Source organism: Nelumbo lutea, chromosome 6 (assembly GCF_056320005.1).
Source record: "Nelumbo lutea isolate HS-2025 chromosome 6, American lotus-T2T, whole genome shotgun sequence".
Taxonomy (NCBI): domain Eukaryota; kingdom Viridiplantae; phylum Streptophyta; class Magnoliopsida; order Proteales; family Nelumbonaceae; genus Nelumbo; species Nelumbo lutea.
This window is the reverse complement of record NC_142689.1, coordinates 37,574,097-37,595,711: the sequence shown is the minus strand read 5'-3', so window position 1 is coordinate 37,595,711 and position 21,615 is coordinate 37,574,097. Positions and strand designations below refer to the sequence as shown.

Sequence of the window (21,615 nt, the reverse complement as noted above, 5' to 3'; positions counted from 1 at the left end):
CCTCATGCACTGATTGCCTGTCCTCACACATAGAGGCCTGGCTTCCCCTGTTCTAACAGACCTGCTGAGGATTCCAAAAACACCAATGAGCCATTGTGACCTGTATGAGTTCTACAAACCCAGATAGGTCTAGCAAGTTTTTGGTAAATCAAATTATTAGTAAAAGACAACATTGGAATTCTTCACACTTACAAGGTTCCGTATATTTTCTAATATTTACATATATGATCTGACAACACAAAACACTAAGAACAATTACTTATCATCTATAATATTTTGCAACTCAATTGACTACTATTGTTTTTTATATTTATTAAATAAAAACCATACAATATGTGTTTTCTAATGATCACGGTAAGGTTCAATTCAGTGCCTAAAGTCCTAAGTAACTAGTAAAACACATCCTGACAAAAGTAGGCAAGCAGTAAAAACATACCCGTACAAACAAGATTTCGGCAAGCACCATTTCGAAAATCATGAAATACTCGGTTACGATGATCTTGCAACATTTTGGCATGAATGTAGAAGCATGAATAACCAAGCTCTGTTATTTTCTTTGCCAACAGTTCCACCCGATTCACCGAATTGCAGAATATGATTGACTGGTTAATTTGAAGCTGGAAATGGGGGAAAACATTAAGCATATACTACATAAATAGGAGAAAGAAAACAGCAGTTAAGGAGAAGCATCAGTTCAAAACAAACCTTAGAGAAAAGAGTGTTTAGACAATGGACCTTCTGCCTTTCTTCAACAAAAGCATAATATTGTGTTATACCCTTTAGGGTAAGTTCATCCATGAGATTAATAATGTAAGGCTTGTGCAAATATCTTTCTTTGAAATCCTTCACAGTCACTGGAAATGTTGCAGAAAACATCAAAATTTGTCGATTTGCTGGCAGAAAACGAATTAGCTGATCCACTGATGGTTGAAATTCAGGAGACAAAAGCTTGTCTGCCTGGAAAAGAAAATATGAGAAAACAGAATGAGACTACTTAGTTTTAGCGATTAAAACAAAATAAGTGAATATGAAGGGGAAAACAAAGAGTAGACAACCTAAAGAGTACAGACTCGAGCCCCAATACAAAAACAGAATACGATAGTTAAAGGTCTCTAGGAGAAAGAAGCCCGATATTTTTAAAAGCCTATACAGTACTATTTAAATAGAGTTTTAGCGATTTTAAGAATACCCATTAACTTATGTCATATTTTCGAAAGGAATTTATTCCCAGACTCAATTAATTAATTAAGTTTGTTTTATCCGATTAGTTTCTATTTGTTAGTGAATACTGAGAGAAATATACCAGACTCTTGTGAACAAAAAAAAAAATCAGAAATATAGAGAAAGAAGCTAAAGGAATAAGAAAAAAGAAAAAGAAAGGAGAGGCAAAACTAAGAATCAAAACCTACGAACCCCAAAGACCAAGATAAGACAGCATATCCTCCTTGTTCAAAAGAACCCACTGTTATTTCTAAAAACACCAAAAAAAAGTTGTCAAAGTGCTAAGTCAGCCAACTAGTCAATTGAAGACCAAAATAACTGCATCACTAACTATTCAGTTATTACTCATGATGCAGTAAAGGGGTGTCATGGCAGTTTCAGAATGAGCTTAGGCACTTTAGGTGGTTCTCTAAAGGCATGATCATTCAAATTAGATGGCTTTAAGAGATCGGGTAATAGTTTGGCGGATGGTTTGGCTAAACAAGGAGTTCACAAACAGCAAATGTATTGGGCACAGTTGTAATAGCATGGTTGGTGTGCAGGTTTTGCAATAGGTCTTTTCAGTTTTCACAACCTCTTGTTGTAACTTTTTTTCTCATTTAATGAGTGAATTTTTTCCTGTGTTGCTGATCCAAATAATAATAATAATAATAATAATAATAATAAAAATAAATAATGATGATGATGATGATAATGATAATGATGATGCTGACTAAGCATCAACTAAGTCAACAAGTCAAATAATGACTGGACAAGTTGACTATAAAGCTACTTTAACTTTAATTCGTGTATATATCTAGTTATTTAAAATAATATCTCTACTTAATATTTTTGTAATGGGTCTTTTCAATTTTCACAACCTCTTCTTGTAACTTTTTCCTCATTTTAATTAATGAATTCTTTTCTGTTTTGCTGATCCAAATAAATAAATAACAACTAAGCATCAACTAGGTCAACTAGTCAATAATGACCAGGTAAGTTGACCATAAAGCTACTTCAATTTTTTATTTGTGTATATCTCTAGTTATTTAAAATAATACATCTTTTCTTGTTTATATACATGATATTGCTTCAAGCATTTTTCATGGTTGCAATCCAATTTTCTTGGGAGAGATTGCACCTTACAACTCCTGCTTCTTAGTAACTTTCCAGTCTCTCTCTAATGAAATCTTTCTTTTATCCATCAAAAAAATATATTGTTACAGTCCATCTTACAACTCTGTATCCCAGCCTATCCAGCCTCTTTTTTATGTTCATAAACCAAAGAATGTAAACTAAGGGGGTGTTAGGCAACATGGTTGGTAGTTGTTTTTGTTTTGAATAACAAAACCAACCATGTTTCTGAAGACCTCCTAAATGTTCAGTACCGTTCTTTTATTACATATTTGCAATCTATATTAATTTATTTATGGGATAGCATCAATATATTAAATTTAGAACATATCTTTTCTGGGCTAACCAGTCCCTAGGCACTAATTAGACTAGAAAGGCCAAATTAACTAGTCATTGCAGCACCACACTAGAACAACAACCAACCAGACTTCCGCTACTGATCAAAATGCGCCATCCCTGTGTGCCTAGGCTTCCGCTACTGATCAAAAAAACAAAAAAAGGCCTCCAAACCACAAATTGTGACAATCAAAAACACATGACACCAATTCAAAGCCACCTAACCACTAAAGGGAAGATGGTCTTGAGGTCAAGAGAAAAATCTAATGCATTTTTTTTGTCAACAAATCTAATGGATTTGAAAGGACATCATCGATGTAATTAACCAGCTACCTAGTTGAAAGGATGGGAGATCCATCATATGGATGGCTGAACCCTGCAGGAAAGTTGGGCGAAATTTCAAAAATTTCTTTTTCTCCCATCCGTGAATCGTATTCCCTAATTTAGAAAACTGCATTTTCAAGGTTCGTTCTTGAATCCAAAACCGGAATAGATCTGAAACCAAAGGGAAGTGAGGGATATACTTTATATGAAGTAAGAGTAACTCCCGACGCAGGTGTTCACGCCCAAAGAGAAGACCAAAATCCGCCTCCACTGAAGATGATACAGTGTATAGTGAGGTAGGATCAGTAGGATGGTTCTTTAGCAAGAACCTGAATTCTTCAGCAAGAATCGAGCAAGGGCTGGTGAGCACGACTTCAGATTGTTTCTCCTACCAAGAAACAATATCAAGAACCTTTCTTGATCAGATCCATGAGTGGAGATCGAACTGGGTAAGGGTGGCAAGAAGTGGGGAAGAATTCTGCAATTTGCTGTTGGGTGCTAAATCTGAAGAATTCGCCCCCTATTTATAGCCTTCTTTGGATCAGCCTCCTAATCTAATTAGGAAAGACTTTCCTAATCCAAATCTTATATTTGAATCTGGACTCTTAAATGGATAAGATTTATCTTATCCCTCAGCTAATCCTAATCAGTTTAAAATTGAATTCACCCCCTTTTAATTAACTAACTTAAGCCTAGTTCGAATTGGGCCTTAAGCCCATTAAGCTTATGTGCTCACTTACTCTTTAATCTACTGCCAACTTAGCTCTCTTTGTATGGCGTGGGACCCTTACATTGATCTACACATCAGTCACATGGGTTCAGCTCATCTTCTATTACAAGACCTGGCCGAATTCACTGTAGGAGACAATAAATCCCTAAGCCCATCACCATGGGCTCTTTATGGGCCCAACGTTTACATTAAATGGTTCTTGGATCCAACCATAAGTGTCCAGTTTATGGGTAAAAACACAGAAGCACATCACAATGACATGAACCAATTATGTACTTTATTCATTTACAATAAATGTCAAAAGATACATCAATCTGATTGGAGCCAAGGGCATAACTATCCAACAACTCCCACTTCCACTTAGGTCCAATCGGGTACAAATTGAAGTCCCATACATTCCACGTGTTTCTCAAGCACTTTCTGTGTAAGCGGCTTAGTCAACGGGTCTGCTACATTCTCTGCTAATGCTACTTTCTGAATCAAGACGTCCCATCTTCCAACTATCTCCCGTAGTACATGGTACTTCCTCTCGATGTGCTTCGACTTCAAGTTGGCTCGTGGCTCCTTAGCCTGAGCTATAGCTCCATTGTTGTCACACAACAATGGAATGGGTGATGTCCTGAACGGAACTACTCCTAATTCCTAAATGAATTTCTTCATCCAGACGGCTTCATTAGCAACTTCACTTGCGGCAATGTATTTGGCTTCAGTTGTGGAATCTCCGGTGGAACCTCGTTTGCTGCTTTTCCAACTAACTGCACAGGCCCCCATCGTAAAGATGTACCCAGATGTAGACTTTCTATCATCTGGATCTGACTGGAAATCGGCATTAGTATACCCTTGGATCTATAGTGAACAACTACCATCGAATACCAGACAAAACTCTTTTGTCCTTCGAAGGTATTCAATATGTTCTTCACAGCTGTCCAGTGTTGTTGTCCTAGGTTAGACTGGTATCTACTTACCACATTCACTGCTTAAGCAATGTCAGGACGAGTGCACAGTATGGCATACATGATGTTCCCTACAGCTGAGGCATAGGGAATCTCCTTCATGCCCTCAATCTCCTAGGGAGTCTTGGAAGACATACCCTTGGAGAGAGTGACTCTGTGCCTGAAAGGAACATTTCCTTTCTTGGAGTTCTCCATACTGTATCTCTTGACAATCTAATCAATGTAATTACACAGGGATAATCCAATTATCCTCTTCGATCTATCTCAATAGAGTCAAAGTCCCAAGATATAGGTGGCTTCTCCAAGATCTTTCCTAGAGAATTGCTGTGAAAGCCACACTTTCACTGTTAGTTAACATTTATACATCATTCCCAATGAGTAGAATGTCATCTACATACAGAACCAAGAACATAACCTTATCCCCACTGGTCTTCCTGTAAACACAAGGCTCATCTGGATTTTGCTCAAAGTCAAACTGTTTGACAATAGAGTCAAACCGGATGTTCCAACTCCTAGAAGCCTGCTTCAGTCCATATATGGATCGGTTAAGTTTGCATACCATGTGTTCCTAACCTACAACAATGAATCCTTGCGGTTGCTAATAAGATCTCCATTCAAGAATGCGGTTTTGACATCCATTTGCCAAATCTCGTAGTTATGGTATGCTTCTACAGCTAGTAGGATCCTAATAGAATTTAGCATAGCCACCAGCAAAAAGGTCTCCTCATAGTCGATTCCTTCTTTCTAAGTGTACCCTTTCGCCACAGGACGAGCTTTAAGGTCTCAAAGTTTCCATATGGGCCCTTCTTCCTCTTGTAAATCCACTTGCAACCAATTTCTTTCACCCCAAAGGGTGGGTCTACAAGAGTCCAGACCTTGTTGGTCTCCATCAAGTCCATCTCGGCTTTCATGGCATCTACCCACTTCAGGGAATCTATGTCCAATATAGCTTCCGCATAAGTCATGGAATCCTCCTCACTTGTCGTGGCTTACACCAAGTAACTTTCTTGGTCAAAACCGTAACGAACTGGAGGCCTGGATACCCAGGTAGACCTTCTTGGTTGAGTGTCTGGAGCATGTGGAACATCTCCCACTACTCTTGGGCGCTCCTCATCAAGAGCAACTTCTTGCTAAAGATTCTCCAAGATGAAATCTTCTTTAAAAAATAGTCATTTCGACTACAAAACACATTTTGTTCTTTTGGATCATAGAATAGGTAACCTACAGAGCCTTTTAGATAACCTACAAAAAAGGCAACGATTGGTCTTAGATTCCAATTTGTCTGCACTTGTTCTTTTAACGTGTGCAGGACAATCCCAAATTTTCAAGTGTCTTACACTTGGTTTCTTACCGGTCCAAAGCTCATAGGGAGTCTTCGAAAAGGATTTGGTTGGAACCCGATTCAACACATAAATCGCAATCTCCAATGCATATCCCCAAAAGGATGTAGGTAATTTTGAGTGGATGAAAGTGATCAAACCATATCCAATAGTGTCTAGTTCCTCTTGTCCGACACACCGTTTAACTGTGGTGTAGCGGGAGGGGCTAATTGTGATACTATCCCATTGTCCTTTAAGTAGTCCCTGAATTCGTCAGAGAGATACTCACCACCTTGATCATATAGAAGGGCTTTAATTTCTCTCTCTAACTGTTTCTCGACTTCTTGTCTGAACTCCTTGAACTTTTCAAAGGATTCAGACTTATGTCTCATTAGGTACACGTAACTATACCGAGAATAATCGGTAGAGGTTATGAAATATACGTGTTGATTACGTGTCCTAACATTCAGGGGACCACATACATAAGTATGTATCAGGTCAAGTGTGCCTGTAGATCTTTCAGGCTTACCGATAAATAGTCATTTCGTCATCTTACCCTGAAGGCAAGATTCACAGCTTCGAAGATCTTCTATAGTTAGAAAATCCAAAGGATCATCCTTTACTAACCTCGTTATACGATTTATGTTAATGTGGCCAAGTCGGTAATGCCACAGGCACGTGGGACTAACTGTATCATGGATTCTTTTCTTGGGATTTATTACCGAGGTTGTTTCAGTTATATTTGTTTCCAAAGAAGGATGGAGAACATAGAAACCATTCTCAAGTTCCCCATATGCAAGGAATTTGTTATTCCGTTTAATAGTAATCACATTACTGAACAAAATAAAATAACCATCAATGCACAACTTTGAGACAGAAATCAAATTTCTTCTTAAATTAGATACGAAAAAACAATCTTTTAATACAATAATCCCTTCTCTGAAAACTAATTCTACAATTCCTATGGTTATAGCTGCAACAGTTGCAGAAGTCCCCAAGTAAAGAATTACTTCTCCAACACTCAGTCTTCTGCTTATCTTGAACCCGTGTAGTGAGTTATACGCATGAGTAAAAGCCTCGGAGTCAATACACCAAGAGGCAAAAGTGACCAACAAATTGGTCTCTATGATGAAAGAATCGAACATACATTGTTTCTTAGTCTCCACGTATTGAGGACAATTCCTCTTCCAGTGGTCGGTCTGCTTGCAAAAGTGACAGGCATTCGATGTCGTGTCCTTTTGCTTTTTAGGCTTGCTAATCTTTTTCTGAGGCTTCCTGTTTGCCTTAATGGGCTAGATCCCAGTAAAACCCTCAAATGACAAATCAGTACAAAATTGAGGTGGACCATGGGCTCTTAATGAGCCCAACATTTACACTAAATAGTTTTTGGATCCAACCACCTTATGAAAACCCAAGAACTGTGGGCAAATGCAAGATTAGCCCATCAGGTATTGCCCTCAATAGTCTTACACTTAACTTCTCAACCCTTAATGATCAAACACTGCCCAATAAGAGAGGACCTCTCCCTCGACTACAAGGTGCAATGCTGCACTCTCTACTCACATGGATCCCGGGAATTAAAACATTTTGCAAACATTTTAAAATCATAATATATATGTGTATCTCTATATAAATATATTTTGCAAAAACAAATCTCAACGTTTGAAATCAACTACCGGCAGTTTAGGTTTCCATCAGAGATGCTTTAACCGTTCATTCACTTTGTTCGACAAAGGGGTTGATTCAGTCACTATGATCACCCACTCGGGTGAATTCTCAGACTATCCCAACATACCCAGGTTTTGACCCCCTCTAAGGATCTCACTGATTGACATATCATAGACAGTCCAATCCAACACCTAGTGTAGTAACATAATCGAGTCTAGGGATCAGATGTAACTTTCCAGTTTTGCCCATCTGTCACCAAAGTCCAAGGCAATAATGAAAATTGGTCCGGTTCAGGGTTTCAAGAAAACCCACATTGCATGTACCTCAGGTCTCACTCTGGCATCTGAGACAAGTCACCCCAACCAATTTGGTGGCACATCAATGTCGGCCTTGGCAGGATAGACCTTAGATCTATCCAACGGCTGTGAAGATTCTAAACTAACAAGAGTCTTATAAGTGTCCAGTTTATGGGTAAAAACATAGAAACACACCACAATGACATGAATCAATTATGTACTTTATTCATTTACAATAAATGTCAAAAGATACATCAATCTGATTGGAGCTAAGGGCATAACTGTCCAACACTAGTGTGTGGCAAGTGGCAAATTACTAGAAATAAATAGATGATTTTTTTACAACATTGAGGCTTCCTTTAAGGGATTAAGAGTCCAAGTCCTTTTTTTCCTCATTCCTTTGGAAAAACAGAAAAAACTAATGGTGTACTTTTGAATAACATGGAAATCAAAGATTGATTAATACTTAAAATTACATAAGGGGACTCAATAACTAATTTTCACTTCAGGTGTCATGGTACAATTGTATATTACAAAATAATACAATAATTGATAAAATACGAAAGAAAATTACATTTAGAAAATAAATCAACACAAAGAACATTAAACAAATAAAATAATTAATAATGATTGCATTAAATTTGTCAAATTTTTATATTTTACAATTTGCACGCAACTTTAACCTAATGAATTGAAATTTTTGCATATCATAAACTAGACAAGAAAATTCTTTTTAGATGTTGTGTCAGGACAAATGCAAGACATGTATGTATGTGATTTATCTGTGTTGTGGAGACCGTATCTAACATAGACTGACGCACTGGGAATTCGTAATGCATATCCTATCTAAGGATGGTACTCATGACTAGCAACACCTCTACAAGTAGAAGGTACAAATTCCTTGTTGCTCCGGCCTCCACGACATCAACTCAATAAAGATGGAAAGAAAAATTAGAATACAATAAACCATGTCACCTAGTCACCAAGGCAACAGATTTTTTAAATAAAAAACATGATATAACTCAGAAATCGATTCCATTAGAAATAAAAAAAGCAGTACAACCAGAAGTTGCAAAGGAAACAAAGAGGACACCAGATGTCCAAACCCCCAAATATTACATAAAGGCCCAAAACATAGACTGCCTTTGTACCCCTTTATCAGCCAAACTGTTGGCCAATCTTCTAGCCCAATTAATTTAAATCAGCATATTCCTAGAAAGCCTTTTGAATTGCCTAAGGCCATTCCTTAGGTGCCAAGAGACTCCTTCCCCTTTCCTTAAACAGTCAACAACTGTTACAGAAACAAATTCAATAATTAGCCTTTTCCAGGCCTAATTCCTTAGCTTTCTCAAGCCCAAATAAGCAGCTACAAATTCTGTAGATGGCACATCACTATGCCCAGCTGGACCCGAGAATAAGGCACGGATGTTGCTTTCCTCATCCCTGATAGCTCTCCCAATTCCTGCAAGGCCTGGATTGCCCACACTGCTCCCATCAAAGTTCAATTTCAACCAGCCACAAGGTGGACAAGACCAGACCACTGTTTCAACTTGTCTTCTAGAAGATGAGGCAAGTATAATCCCCCAAGCTCTGAAAAAATCTAAGAACAAGCTCAAGGTCTTAACCCAATGAGCCACTCGAAGGGTTATGGCCTCAACCAATGCTTCCTTAGTTCTTTCCTTTTCCCCAAAAATTCTAGAGTTTCTTTCCTCCCAAAGTGTCCAAACAACTGTTGCCCCTATACATTTTCATAGCAATCTACCTCTTTTAGTAGCGCACCTACAAACAAAAGGGGAAAACAGCCCTTCCAAGCTAACAAAAGAGAGCCACCTGCAACCAAAAAATTAGGCAAACCACTCCCAGCCAACAAATGGACAGAAGATTAAAAGATGAAAAGCAGCCATGCCATTAACCTTGCACAAGTTGCACCAATTGGGGAACAAGCACCAGTTTGGCCTTTTTGTTTGAAGCTTATCACAAGTATTAATGCGACCATGAAACACTTCCCAACAAAAGGCACTCACTCTAGGGGGAATGAGAGGACACCAGATTTCCTTCAATGGGAAGGAGGGGGAAGGGGAGGGAGAGGAAGCACCAAGGGAATTGAAGAAGGATTTGCAAGTGAAAGCCCCAGCCAAGTTAAGGGTCCAAACCCACACCCCCATCCCCAAGAACCACAAAATTCAGCTAGGAGAGAAAAGCATAAACAATGGGAACTTCAGACTCTCTTAGGTTCCTAATGAAACCCAAGTTCCAATTTAGACCAAAAGGAGAGGGAGAGGAGCAAAGGAAGTCAGCCACCAGCCTGCCTTTAAAGCTGGAAATAGCATAAAGAGAAGGGAAGACATCCAATAAGGGGGTTTCCCCAACCCAGATGTCCTCTCGAAACCTAATCTTTTGACCCAAGACCAAGTCATACCTGATGTGATTTGAGGAAGACAAGAAGACAATCATGGATGCTTTCCAGAGAGAAGCCAAGGAAGCTTTATGGAGACAAGCATCCCATCCATTGTTTGACATCCCATGAATGCTTGCTATCACTTTGTGCCAAAGTCTATCTATCACTCTCCCTCAGGAACCTCCAAAGCCACTTACTCAATAAAGCCCAATTTTTCAATCTAATATTCCCAATCCCCAACCCTCCTTCTACCTTCAAATTCAACACCTATTCTCACCTAATCAAGTGATCATTCTTTCCTTCCCCGAGTATGATCTTTTCCAATTTCTCACAATATCCTAGGGCATCCTAAAAACCGACATAAAATAGACATGAAGGTTCACTAAAGTAGACTTGATCAGAGTTATCCTTCCACCTAACAATATATAATTCCTCTTCCAGCCAGCAGAAACCTAGGTACTTGATTGGCCAATTGCCTTTCTAATAGTCTAAAAAACTTGCCATGTCCCCCAACATATCTTCATGCACATTAACTCCAACTAAAACACTTTTATTCCAATTAATCCTCAAGCTGGAGACCATCGTAAAGAGATTCACTACCAGCTTCAAGTTTTCCACTCCAGACCTATTGTCCCCCTCATAGAAAATTAAAACATCATCTGCAAATTATAGGTGAGTTACGTAAATTCTATCCCCTCCAACTAACCAGCCCTTAATGAGTCTGAGGCCTCTAATTCCTTCAAAGAAATCCACCACTAACAATTGACAGGAACTGAGTAATGAGTAGACTACAAACACCCTTTGATCCAATTGCACCAAAGCTCTCCAAACCTACAACTTCTCATGATCTTAATTATCTCCCAGCCCACAAGATCATAAGCTTTATCCATCAAGTTTCACCACAACTCCTTTCTTCCTTAGTCTCTTATGGGCCGAGACACACTCAATGGCAATTAAGAACTGATCTACAATTTGCCCATCTTGAACAAAAGCCCCTTGAAACTGAGAAATTAATGAGGGAAAAACCTTCTCTATTTTAAGGGACAAAACCTTAGCAATTATCTTATATATGCTCGTAACCAGGATGATAGGATGATAATCCTTGGGGTGGGCAGCACCAACTTTCTTGGGAACCAAAGCTATAAAAGTTGAGTTCATTCCCGAGCTAATTTTTTCCCTCCTATGAAATTCCCTGAAGGCTCTGACTAAATCAACTCTGATTATCTCCCAACAATCCTGGTAGAAAGCCACTGTAAAGCCATCGGTCCTGGATCTTTAAATCTGTCCATTGAAAAAAGTGCTTCCTTAATTTCCTCCTCTTCAAATTTTTTCTCCAAGATCTATACTTGTCATTTCCCAAAGTCTCCCAATCAAGACCTTCAATTGACCAACTCTTATTAAGTGGTCTACGAAAGATTGACCTAAAGGATCTGCAACGGCCTTGGCTATCTCAATGTGATCAGTAATTTCAGTCTCCCCCAAGCTCAAGGAAGTAACTAGGCTCTTTCTTCTTCTGCCATTTGCAATGGCATGAAAAAAAAATCTTGTATTACCATCACCTTCCTTGATCCATTTCTACCTAGACTTATATTTCCAACAAATTTCCTCTCTGAGAAGAGTAACCTCTAGTTCCTTCTTCATAGACCACCACAAATCTCTGTCACTATCTGATAGGGGACCCTCCATCTTTTTATCAATCTCCTCAATCTAAGAAATCAGACTTGTTTTCTTTTCCTCTAGTCTCCCAAAGGTCAATTTGTTCCACTCTTTTATTCGTTCTTTGATAAATTACAATTTTTTTAAGAACTTTTAGCCTTCCCAAATAGGTGGTTGAACCAGAATATCCCACCACTCCTTAACTTTGACTTTGAACTCCGGATGGGTAAGCCACATGTTTTCAAACCTAAAAGGGGACGGGCCTCCATCAAATCTCTTCTGAAACATGCAAATTGGCTAATGATCCGATGTAACTCTAGGCAATGTTCTTCCCAATGTAGAGAAACTAAAAATCTATCAAGCTTAGAGCAGATTTGATTAGCCCGAAGGTTTGACCAAGTAAACCTAGAATGCCCGAGAGGAAAGTCCTTCGGTTCAAAATCCTCTATGAACTCGTAGAATTTCCTCGTACTCATAGTGACCCTTCCTCTACCCCCCCCCCCAAATTTGTTTCTTCCAAATATCTGCTTATGTTAAAACCTCCCCCTAAGCACCAGGCCCCCCCCCATAGCCCTCTAATATTTGCCAATTCCTCCCATAACAAATTTATCTCTCTATATGAGTTTAGCCCATAAACATTTGCAAGTACCCATTCAAACCAATCGTGTACATTCCTCAGTTTTACTGAGACTGAGAATTTGCCCACCAATTCCTCAGTACGCTGCATTGTTTCCTCCTTCCGGGCGGTGATTATGTCCCCCAAGGCTCCTCCTTCCGGACGGTGATTATGTCCCCCAAGGCTCCCCAAGAAGGGGCAAAGCTCCATCTTATGTTCCTTTCTCCCCGAATTCCTTAATCCATTTATTATCAACCTCCTGAATTTTAGACTCTTGGATCAGCACTAGGCCAGGTTTTTCTTTTCCCAACACTTCCTTTATTGCTCTCCTCTTTGTAGCACTCCCTAGACCCCTCACATTCCAGCTAATAATCTTCATGGTCAAGGCTAATAAAGTCACCTAGCCTTTAACTAACTACAAACCTCCCTTTCTCCCCCCCCCCTCCCGCACTAAATTCCTTATCCCCATCAACATCGTTTAAGAGTTTCTCAACTTCATTCAGATTCTTCCTTCTTTTACCCCCATTTATCATTGCCTCTCTTAGGTGAAGGGTCCATCTCCTTGGCCTTATCCACCTTTAGCCCCATTTTAACTGCCATGTCAACCACAGGATCCTCCCGTCTGCAATTCCTGTCCATTTACTAACCCATTAGATCATCTCTAAAAATCACCTTGTGATTTTATTTCCTGAATTTTAGACTCTTGGATCAGCACTAGGCCAGGTTTTTCTTTTCCCAACACTTCCTTTATTGCTCTCCTCTTTGTAGCACTCCCTAGACCCCTCACATTCCAGCTAATAATCTTCATGGTCAAGGCTAATAAAGTCACCTAGCCTTTAACTAACTACAAACCTCCCTTTCTCCCCCCCCCCTCCCGCACTAAATTCCTTATCCCCATCAACATCGTTTAAGAGTTTCTCAACTTCATTCAGATTCTTCCTTCTTTTACCCCCATTTATCATTGCCTCTCTTAGGTGAAGGGTCCATCTCCTTGGCCTTATCCACCTTTAGCCCCATTTTAACTGCCATGTCAACCACAGGATCCTCCCGTCTGCAATTCCTGTCCATTTACTAACCCATTAGATCATCTCTAAAGATCACCTTGTGATTTTATTTCCTCAGGTTTATCATTCTCACCCCTGTTTTTCATCTATTCCCTCCACTCCCCCTTTTTTCCCCTTCACCAGAAACCATCTTTCACTAGTAATAATCTATAATCTTCATTCAAAAAGCATAAACTCCATATTAAAACATGGGAAATCAACATAAAACATGAAAAATATTGACTAAAAAAAGGAAAAGATGAAAGAAAAAAAAATCAGAAAGTATAGGGGTCATAGGAAAAGAAGAAAAGAAAGGGTGGTGTTGTGGAGACATCATGATATGGCACACCAAATAACTCCAGCAGTGAAAACACACCAATTATACAAACCCACCAAATGGGTCAATTAATTACTTGATATCTAGCGGTAGAAATAGGTTAAGTGGTGAAGATCATTTCTTTCACCGCTTAATCCATGTCATCAATTAGAAGGTCGTGGGGATTGGCAGCTAATTTAACATTTTAAACATTTTTTGTAATTCCCATTATACCCCTGGTGTAGCCAACCCCAAATACTTAGAGCAAGGTTCTAATGAGTTGAATTGAGATGATCAACATCAGTAAAAGACTATATAATGGCACTATTTCACCACAAAGTTTCTTGCACACTAATGACTAACCCATCAACTATCATTAATAAAAAGAAAAAACAGAACATCATAAACAATAGAGGTATAGACAACATATAAAATTAGCATGAGTACAGAAAACCTAATTTTGTTAGCAAACACAAATCAAGTATTTGTTTTGAATATTTATACCTCATCCATAACAAGCATTGAGCAATATTTCAAGATGCAAATACCCTTTTTTGCAAGATCAAGTATCCTGCCAGGAGTCCCAACAAGCAAATGGACAGGTTGATACAAACGCATAATATCATCCTTTAAGCTAGTTCCTCCAGTGGTGACCATGACTTGGATCTTCAAATGCTTCCCAAGCTCCTTACAGACTTGTGATGTCTGAAGAGCCAATTCTCGTGTTGGGACCAATATAACAACTGCATCAATGTAACAAAGTAACACCACATGAGAAATACTGATGCAATTAAATTTGCATATCACAAATAGATGCTTTACACTTAGCTAAACAACATAACTATAACAAAATTTAAGAACTCATGGAAACCTAGGCTCCATTTGGTTCATTAGAAAAATCCAATTATGGAAGGAAAGAGCTTACTGACTCCTGCCTGCTCATATAGGTAAAAGCAAGAAAATGCTCACCCAGGAACAGCCTCATATCCATAACAGCCAAAATAAGCACTTCTTTGATCACCAAGGGCCTGTTTGGGAGGGCTGAGCTGAAAATAAGCTTTGACTCAGCTGCTTTGGCTCAGGTGCATAAATAACATAAGCTATGTTTTTTGACAACTGGCTTAACTGCCTTGGTAATCAGAGAAGTCAGATAATCTTGCCAACGCACCACGAATAAGCTATTCAAAGAGGCTAAAGAAGAAAGCTCTTCAACTGGCCAATCAACAGCTAATTTGGCTCTCCGGATTTTTCACCAAATATAGCTTATAGGCTGTCTGTGTGGACCCCACACACAAGCAGCCAGAAGCCAATACTTCAGCCCTCCCAAACGGGCACCAAAACTATAGAACAAGCTCAACCTTTCTTACTTATTATTGAACCTCACTAGGTGCCATATCATGTCAGATACTTCAAATTTTAACAAAAATTCAATGTTTGACAGCATGTTCCATTGTGCCCTTGCCATTTCTATGAATGAATCAGCCTAATATTTCATAGCCGTGTGTACACTTGTTACCTTGGTTGCTTTTTTTTCTGGATGCCAGGAAACAGAATAAAATTTTCCAGTTTAGCTCTAGTGCAAATACCATTTCTAGTTTAAATGATTACTGATTAATATACTTTCTTCCAGGATAGAAGAAAGCATTCCAAATTACTCCAAGTCTCTAACTAGAAAAGATTCTTGTCAGAAGACTATCAGGAAAAACCTGCACAACTAGCTCAGTTTTTTTTTTTTTGATAATTAACTAGCTCAGTTTTTTCTTTAAAAGAATGCAACTAAGTGCAAAGGTAAGCACCTTGAATAACATTGTTGTCCTGATCAATTTTTTCCAATGCAGGAACGCAGAATGCAGCTGTTTTCCCAGTTCCATTTTTAGCCCTAGCAAGAATATCACTTCCTGTTAAAGCAATAGGAATACTTTCTTCCTGGATAGGAGAAGGTCTTTCAAACCCCTTCTCATAGATTCCCATTAGGAGCTCACGCTTCAGAAAATAGTCCTCAAATTCATTTCCTTTAGTAGCTGTAACATCCTGGAAATACAAGAAAATCAAATTAGGATACATACAGAAATAAGTACATACTATGAAATAATAACATCAATTAATCTGTAAAACTAAGTTCCCATCATCATAGTTTGACCAACTAAAAAGGCCTAATGTACTTTTCCTTGTAAATTTATTTCAGGAGAAATAGTTGTAGCAGTAGAAAATAAAAACAACAATACCAACAATAAGAATGATAATAAGAAGATAAATCCACCTCCAACAGTGACAGCATAAATAACACATTTCAGCAAGGGAAAACAGATATAGCAATAAACAAATAATAACAGCAATAGCAACAATAACTATGACATAAAAAGATAAAACAACCTCCAGCACCAAAAGCAATAACAATACTGGGACTGCACTCAAGTTTGTGACTGATGTACCCTTCCATTTCTTCATGGTTCAGGTGAACCACAAGGATAATTCATTTACACAAGCTTGCAATTTGGGGGAGGGGGGGGCCTAGATTGTTGGTATCCAAATGAGCCCAAGTGATGATCATCCAGGTCAACAACTCACTACTAGGTTGGACCAGAGCTGATATGCATCGTCCCTTGTTAGAGGAGACACACCAGAGAAGAACATCCAGATCCCCACTAAGTAAAGTAGGGAACTAGGAGACTTTCTCATCCCAGTCAAAAAGGTTTTTGGAGCAGTTAACATGGATACATCAAGAAGGAGATTCACATTTCATTTAAGTTTCATAATCATTTAAATTTCATACCTCTGTCTTGTAACGTGTATCAGTTGGAGGTATCTTCAGTCGCGCCTTCCAATCTTGAGAACTAAGATTAAAAAGAATGCAAAAGAAAAAGTTTCAATCCTTGGGCAAAGGAAACAAAAATAAATATAAGACTTAGATGCACTAACTGCAATCAAAACTGAAGTCCAGAATGGATTTCAAAAGTTAAGGGTGGCTTATCCACATCTAGCACTTGGACATAAGAACAACTTTTTTTTTGGATGAAGGACATAAAAACAATTTCTCCAACAATTTATTTGATAAGTAACAATTTCTCCATAATTATATAGAATGCTTCTGTTTGCTAGGTGAAACTGCAAAGTGAAAAAGTTTGCCAATCTTAAATAGTTTCAGATGCTAGCACTGGTTCTTATAGGGTGTGGCACAATATGCAGAGTTAATGTGCAGGCCAAGGGATCAAGGAATGACCACCTAGATGCCCCAAAGGTCCCAGATGATGGGACACCAATGCTTCAGCTGGAAAAAAGACAGCTTTTATAAGGGGCTTGGACTTCCATTATCTGGTTACAGATCTTTATTATATTCTGTTCAAGAGGTCATGTTTGTTAGCTCTATTGTTTTTGCAAAGTTTCATATGAGCCTCGGTGTTATGGACCCAAGAATAGGATCTCGTCACGGGTCGGTCTACGGGGAAAACCTCCTGTTTTCCCTTGTTCCTTCCTGCTCTTGATGAACCTATCTTGGCACCTTGGTGATTTGTTCAAGAGATCACCAACTCTCCTAACTCACTTCTTTAACTGAATATTCGATATCTTCATTCAATAAGGGTGTCTCCTTAAATAGGAGATTACAAGAGTCCTAATCTTAGGGAGACTCCTTGCTGCTTAGGGAGACCCCCCCTTCTACTCTATCTTGATAACTACTGTATCTTGATAAGATAAGACTGATAAGATAAAATAAGTCTCTCTTAATCCTAATCTATTAAGATAAGATAATCTAATCTACTAATCTAATAAGATAAGATAAGAATAACAAGATAATCTAATCTAATCTGCCGAATGGATAAGAACTGTTGCGGCCGCATTGGATAGGATGAGAACACCGGATCACTGCTGCTGCTGCACTAAATTGCTGCTGCCGGCATCCACATCATCGGCCCATTTTTTACAACCAAAGTGAACTTCAGTTATTTGACATGAAAAATAAAGAAAGAAAATATTCAAGTTACAATAGCTAGTTATTTTTGGTAATTTACCTGCCAAAATCACATTCCAACATTCTGACATGTGTCCAGTGGATTCACTTCATCTTTTCCAATATCTCATAGATTCGTAAATTTGGAATTGTTAAATAAAATCTTTTCACTTCAACCCGTGGATAAGGGTTAATTAGGTATTGGAGTATTAAGAAATGATTTAAGGGATGACAACTTAAAAATGGATATGGCACCAAACAAAATGAAATGGTGAAACAAGATTCATGTAACCAACCCCATATGGTAGGGACAAGGCTTAGATGATGATGAGGCATTATTAAATAAAAAGTAGTAAAGACATGCTAAACTCTTCTACATATGTTGATATATAATGAACATGTATTCCTTTTGTAAGTAGTGTTTCCCTCATAGCAAAAGAATATAAGAAAAATACATACAATTTTCAATTCAAAGAAGTGCACTAAACTTTCCAGGAATCTCTAGAAAATACAAAGAGAAAAAGGTTTAGGCATTTTTTAGGCTATCTTGGTCTTGTGATGGAAGTGCAAAAATTCAACCTAAATTTGTTCAACTTGACCAAATTCTAATGTGTTTATAATCTAAAGTTCTCAACTGATTAGGAAATTCAAAACACCATCAACGTTCCACCCAAATTACGTAATATTTAAAATTCTTCCACAGATGTTTCAGAACCCTTAACATGGGAAGTTGCATGAGAAACCTTTATAGATTTCAAGGATGCTGCATTCCATGCCTACAAGTATAGAGGAAGCATAAATGAATCTGAAATCAAAGAAAAATAGCTACATGTGGCCTCACCCACAACCATCAGATTCTAGAATGAAAGCATCAGTGTTACTAACCAACAAGGTTTTAACTGAAACTGGTTTATGTAACCAACAAGAACATTGGAATTGACCAAAAGAATGATTTATGTACAAAGTATGCCATGCATTCCAAGGAGATTGGTACGTAAGAGGGTTAAGCAAAGCTGGAAAAGTTGCTTGGAGCATCCTTCCCACAGCAGTTTTCTGGGTAGTGTGGTGTGAAAGAATAGCAGAATTTTTTAACAGTGTCAGAGAACAAAAGAAGAGGTATAAGATTTTGGGAATGGTGTTTTCATGGTTGGAAAATCACTCTCTATTCAGAATTAGAAATAGACACACAAGTTCTATTTTTTATCAAGATTTCTTTTTGTAAGAAATATATAGTTGTTGTTAACTTCAGGTGTATTGGGTCTGTTTTCATTGTACAGGGATTTCCCTTGTATTGATTTTAAATATTAATCAAATACCTTACCTTATTCTTCAAAAAAAGAAAGAAGGTCCAACTCCTTGATATAATACCAAATTGATCTGATCAAAGTTTTAAGGAAGCAGACATGAAGTATCATCACTCATGAGGGATGAAAAAACTCACAGAACATGTGACAGAAGGATCATAATGGAGCTACCAGAATCTCTAATATGTCACCAGAATTGTGCCTGAAAACTCTACATCTTTTTGTCATCAAAATACAATTTCTCTCTACTAAGTGACAGTCGAGCTTTTTTTTCAATTTTCTTGATGGAAATTTCCAAGGACCATAAAATGCAATTCCTTTGCTTCATATTCATGGTTTAAATTACTTATTGCAACGCAATTCTTAATTATCTTTCAATAAACTACACTATCATGGCTTAAATTTCCTTCTTGTTCTCCCTTATTTCAATCACTACCCTTCTTGGAGTGATGTGAACCTCTGTAAAGACTAAAGAGGTGATCTATGTTTAAAAGAGTCAGACATTAGATTCCATGAAAGAAACCAACAAAGAATATCGACCATTTTCTATGTCAAACATATATTTGAACAGAACCGAGTACAGCCTCATTTCTTCATCATTCAAATCTAAATAGTTCTAAATTGTTTTGAAAAAAGAAAAGGTTCTAAATTGTTAGCCCCGTAATGTGGCCTGGAACTTCACCATACGTACATACATTAGAATCAGAAATTCTTTTTCGTTTTTATAAACACTGCCTTGCCTTATGTATATACTGTTTTACTTGTGTATTCAGTGTGACCAGATAATTGCATAGGCTCCATTTGTTAGCAATGCAAATTACATTTGCACTGGTTCAAAAGGCAAATATAAGAAAGTACAAATTCTGATTTACTTTTCTTTCAAGTCTAAATTTGTTTACCTTGTTTGGGAAAAGAAAAATTGGAAGTAAAATGATTTATGATGACAATTAAATTTGTACGGGTGCAAAATACAAATATGTGGAAGTGCAAATGGGCTGAGTGCAAATTCTGGTTTACTTTTGTTTCAAACATTCAATTTTAAATTTGTTTTGTTTGCATGGGAGGAGCAAAATTTGGAAGTAAAAGTATGCAGCCCCTTACTAACATAGGGAAACTATTAAAGCACTTTAACCAATAAAGTCTAGATGAGGTAACCATAAGCCCAATCCTGTTTCATGCAAAACTGGCCTTCCCTTCTCTTTCCATACGAAACTGATGGAATTTCACGAAGGAATTGATACTGAACAGAAAAGAAACTTAAAATTTGTAAAAAGCAGGAAAAATAGAGTAAGAAAAAGAGGAAAACTCGTACCTCGAATCAACAGCTTCCGACTGTACTGTTTTTTCAACTTCGTTAGAACCAGATTCAGTCCCCATGGGATTCCTTCTCAACCACTGCTGTTGCTGCTGCTGCTGCTGAAACTGCTGCGGGTTTTGCACGGTACTCCTCTGCACATACTGTTGTTGAGGGTTTCTGGCTTGAAAATTAGGGTTTGCGTTAACGTTTCCACCGCGACCGTTACCGATCCCGGGTGGATACCTACCTCGCGTATTCATTAGACGGGTTTAACAGACTCAATGAGATTGTTCAATTTCAATACAACTGAAATGACAATGGAGATGCCAAAAGAATAAAAAAACGGCACTGAAACTACAATCGACGAGACTATGTCTAATGTGTCAAATACCCCAGGTGGATTTGAGTTCAATAAGTTCTAATTAGGGAAAAATCATGGAAAAGTAACGCCATTTTTCCGACTGACCATGGCTTTTTCCGCCCCTAACCTCAAAGAGTTACTAAAAAACAAAGGTAAACGAGAGAAGAAGTCAAAAGATCTGATGCAAACAGAAGGAAAAAACAGATCACAAAGGGAAAATAACAGAGAAACAAACGCTTTTAGGTGTAAGGTCGCTGATCCTTTCGTGCCCTAGTTGCAGAGCGGCGCGTAGCGGTTGAGAGGATTTTTGGTTTCATGACCGTTTTTTGGGAAGAAAGGATTTTCTATTTGTTGTAGGGCATCTATGGGAGTTCTCGAATTGGCAATAACCCCTTGTTCGAATTTCCGATGCCTCTCTGCCAATGCCCAATGCTAATGTTTCTAGACCCGGTCTGGACCTGATGGTCGGACCGTTAGATCCGGGAACCGCAAGTCATTCCGGTTTTTTAAACACCAGGTTTCAAATTTCTGAAAAAAACGGTAAAACCGTTAAAAACCGATCGGGTTTTGACGATCCAACCGGTTTCAATGACCTGCTCGGGTCAGTAAATGCTTAAAAACTTAAAACATCAATTGTGAGATTTGAAATCGTGACAGCTTAGATATGCATCTTTTTTTTCGGTAGCGGTAGCGAAAGGGCGCACGTGCATATAGCGTT

General features: G+C 38.2%; 1 protein-coding gene across 2 annotated transcripts in view; it reads right to left on the bottom strand.

Annotated features, from left to right (window-relative positions):
- LOC148848601 (DEAD-box ATP-dependent RNA helicase 8-like) overlaps positions 1-21,310 on the bottom strand; it is a 38,636-nt gene extending 17,326 nt beyond the window's left edge. The window contains exons 1-6 of one of the 2 annotated variants that reach the window (XR_016100691.1): positions 20,552-21,310; positions 16,763-16,823; positions 15,786-16,020; positions 14,494-14,732; positions 706-957; positions 437-617 (exon numbers count right to left, since the gene is read on the bottom strand). Coding sequence is in view for 1 of the 2 variants with exons in the window: in XM_088949404.1 (XP_088805530.1) it covers positions 437-617; positions 706-957; positions 14,494-14,732; positions 15,786-16,020; positions 16,763-16,823; positions 20,552-20,796 (1,213 nt within the window). In the remaining variant the exon portion in view is untranslated. The remainder of the gene's footprint in view (positions 1-436; positions 618-705; positions 958-14,493; positions 14,733-15,785; positions 16,021-16,762; positions 16,824-20,551) is intronic. The other variant, XM_088949404.1, reaches the window with a different exon arrangement.
- Positions 21,311-21,615: the final 305 nt, after the last annotated feature.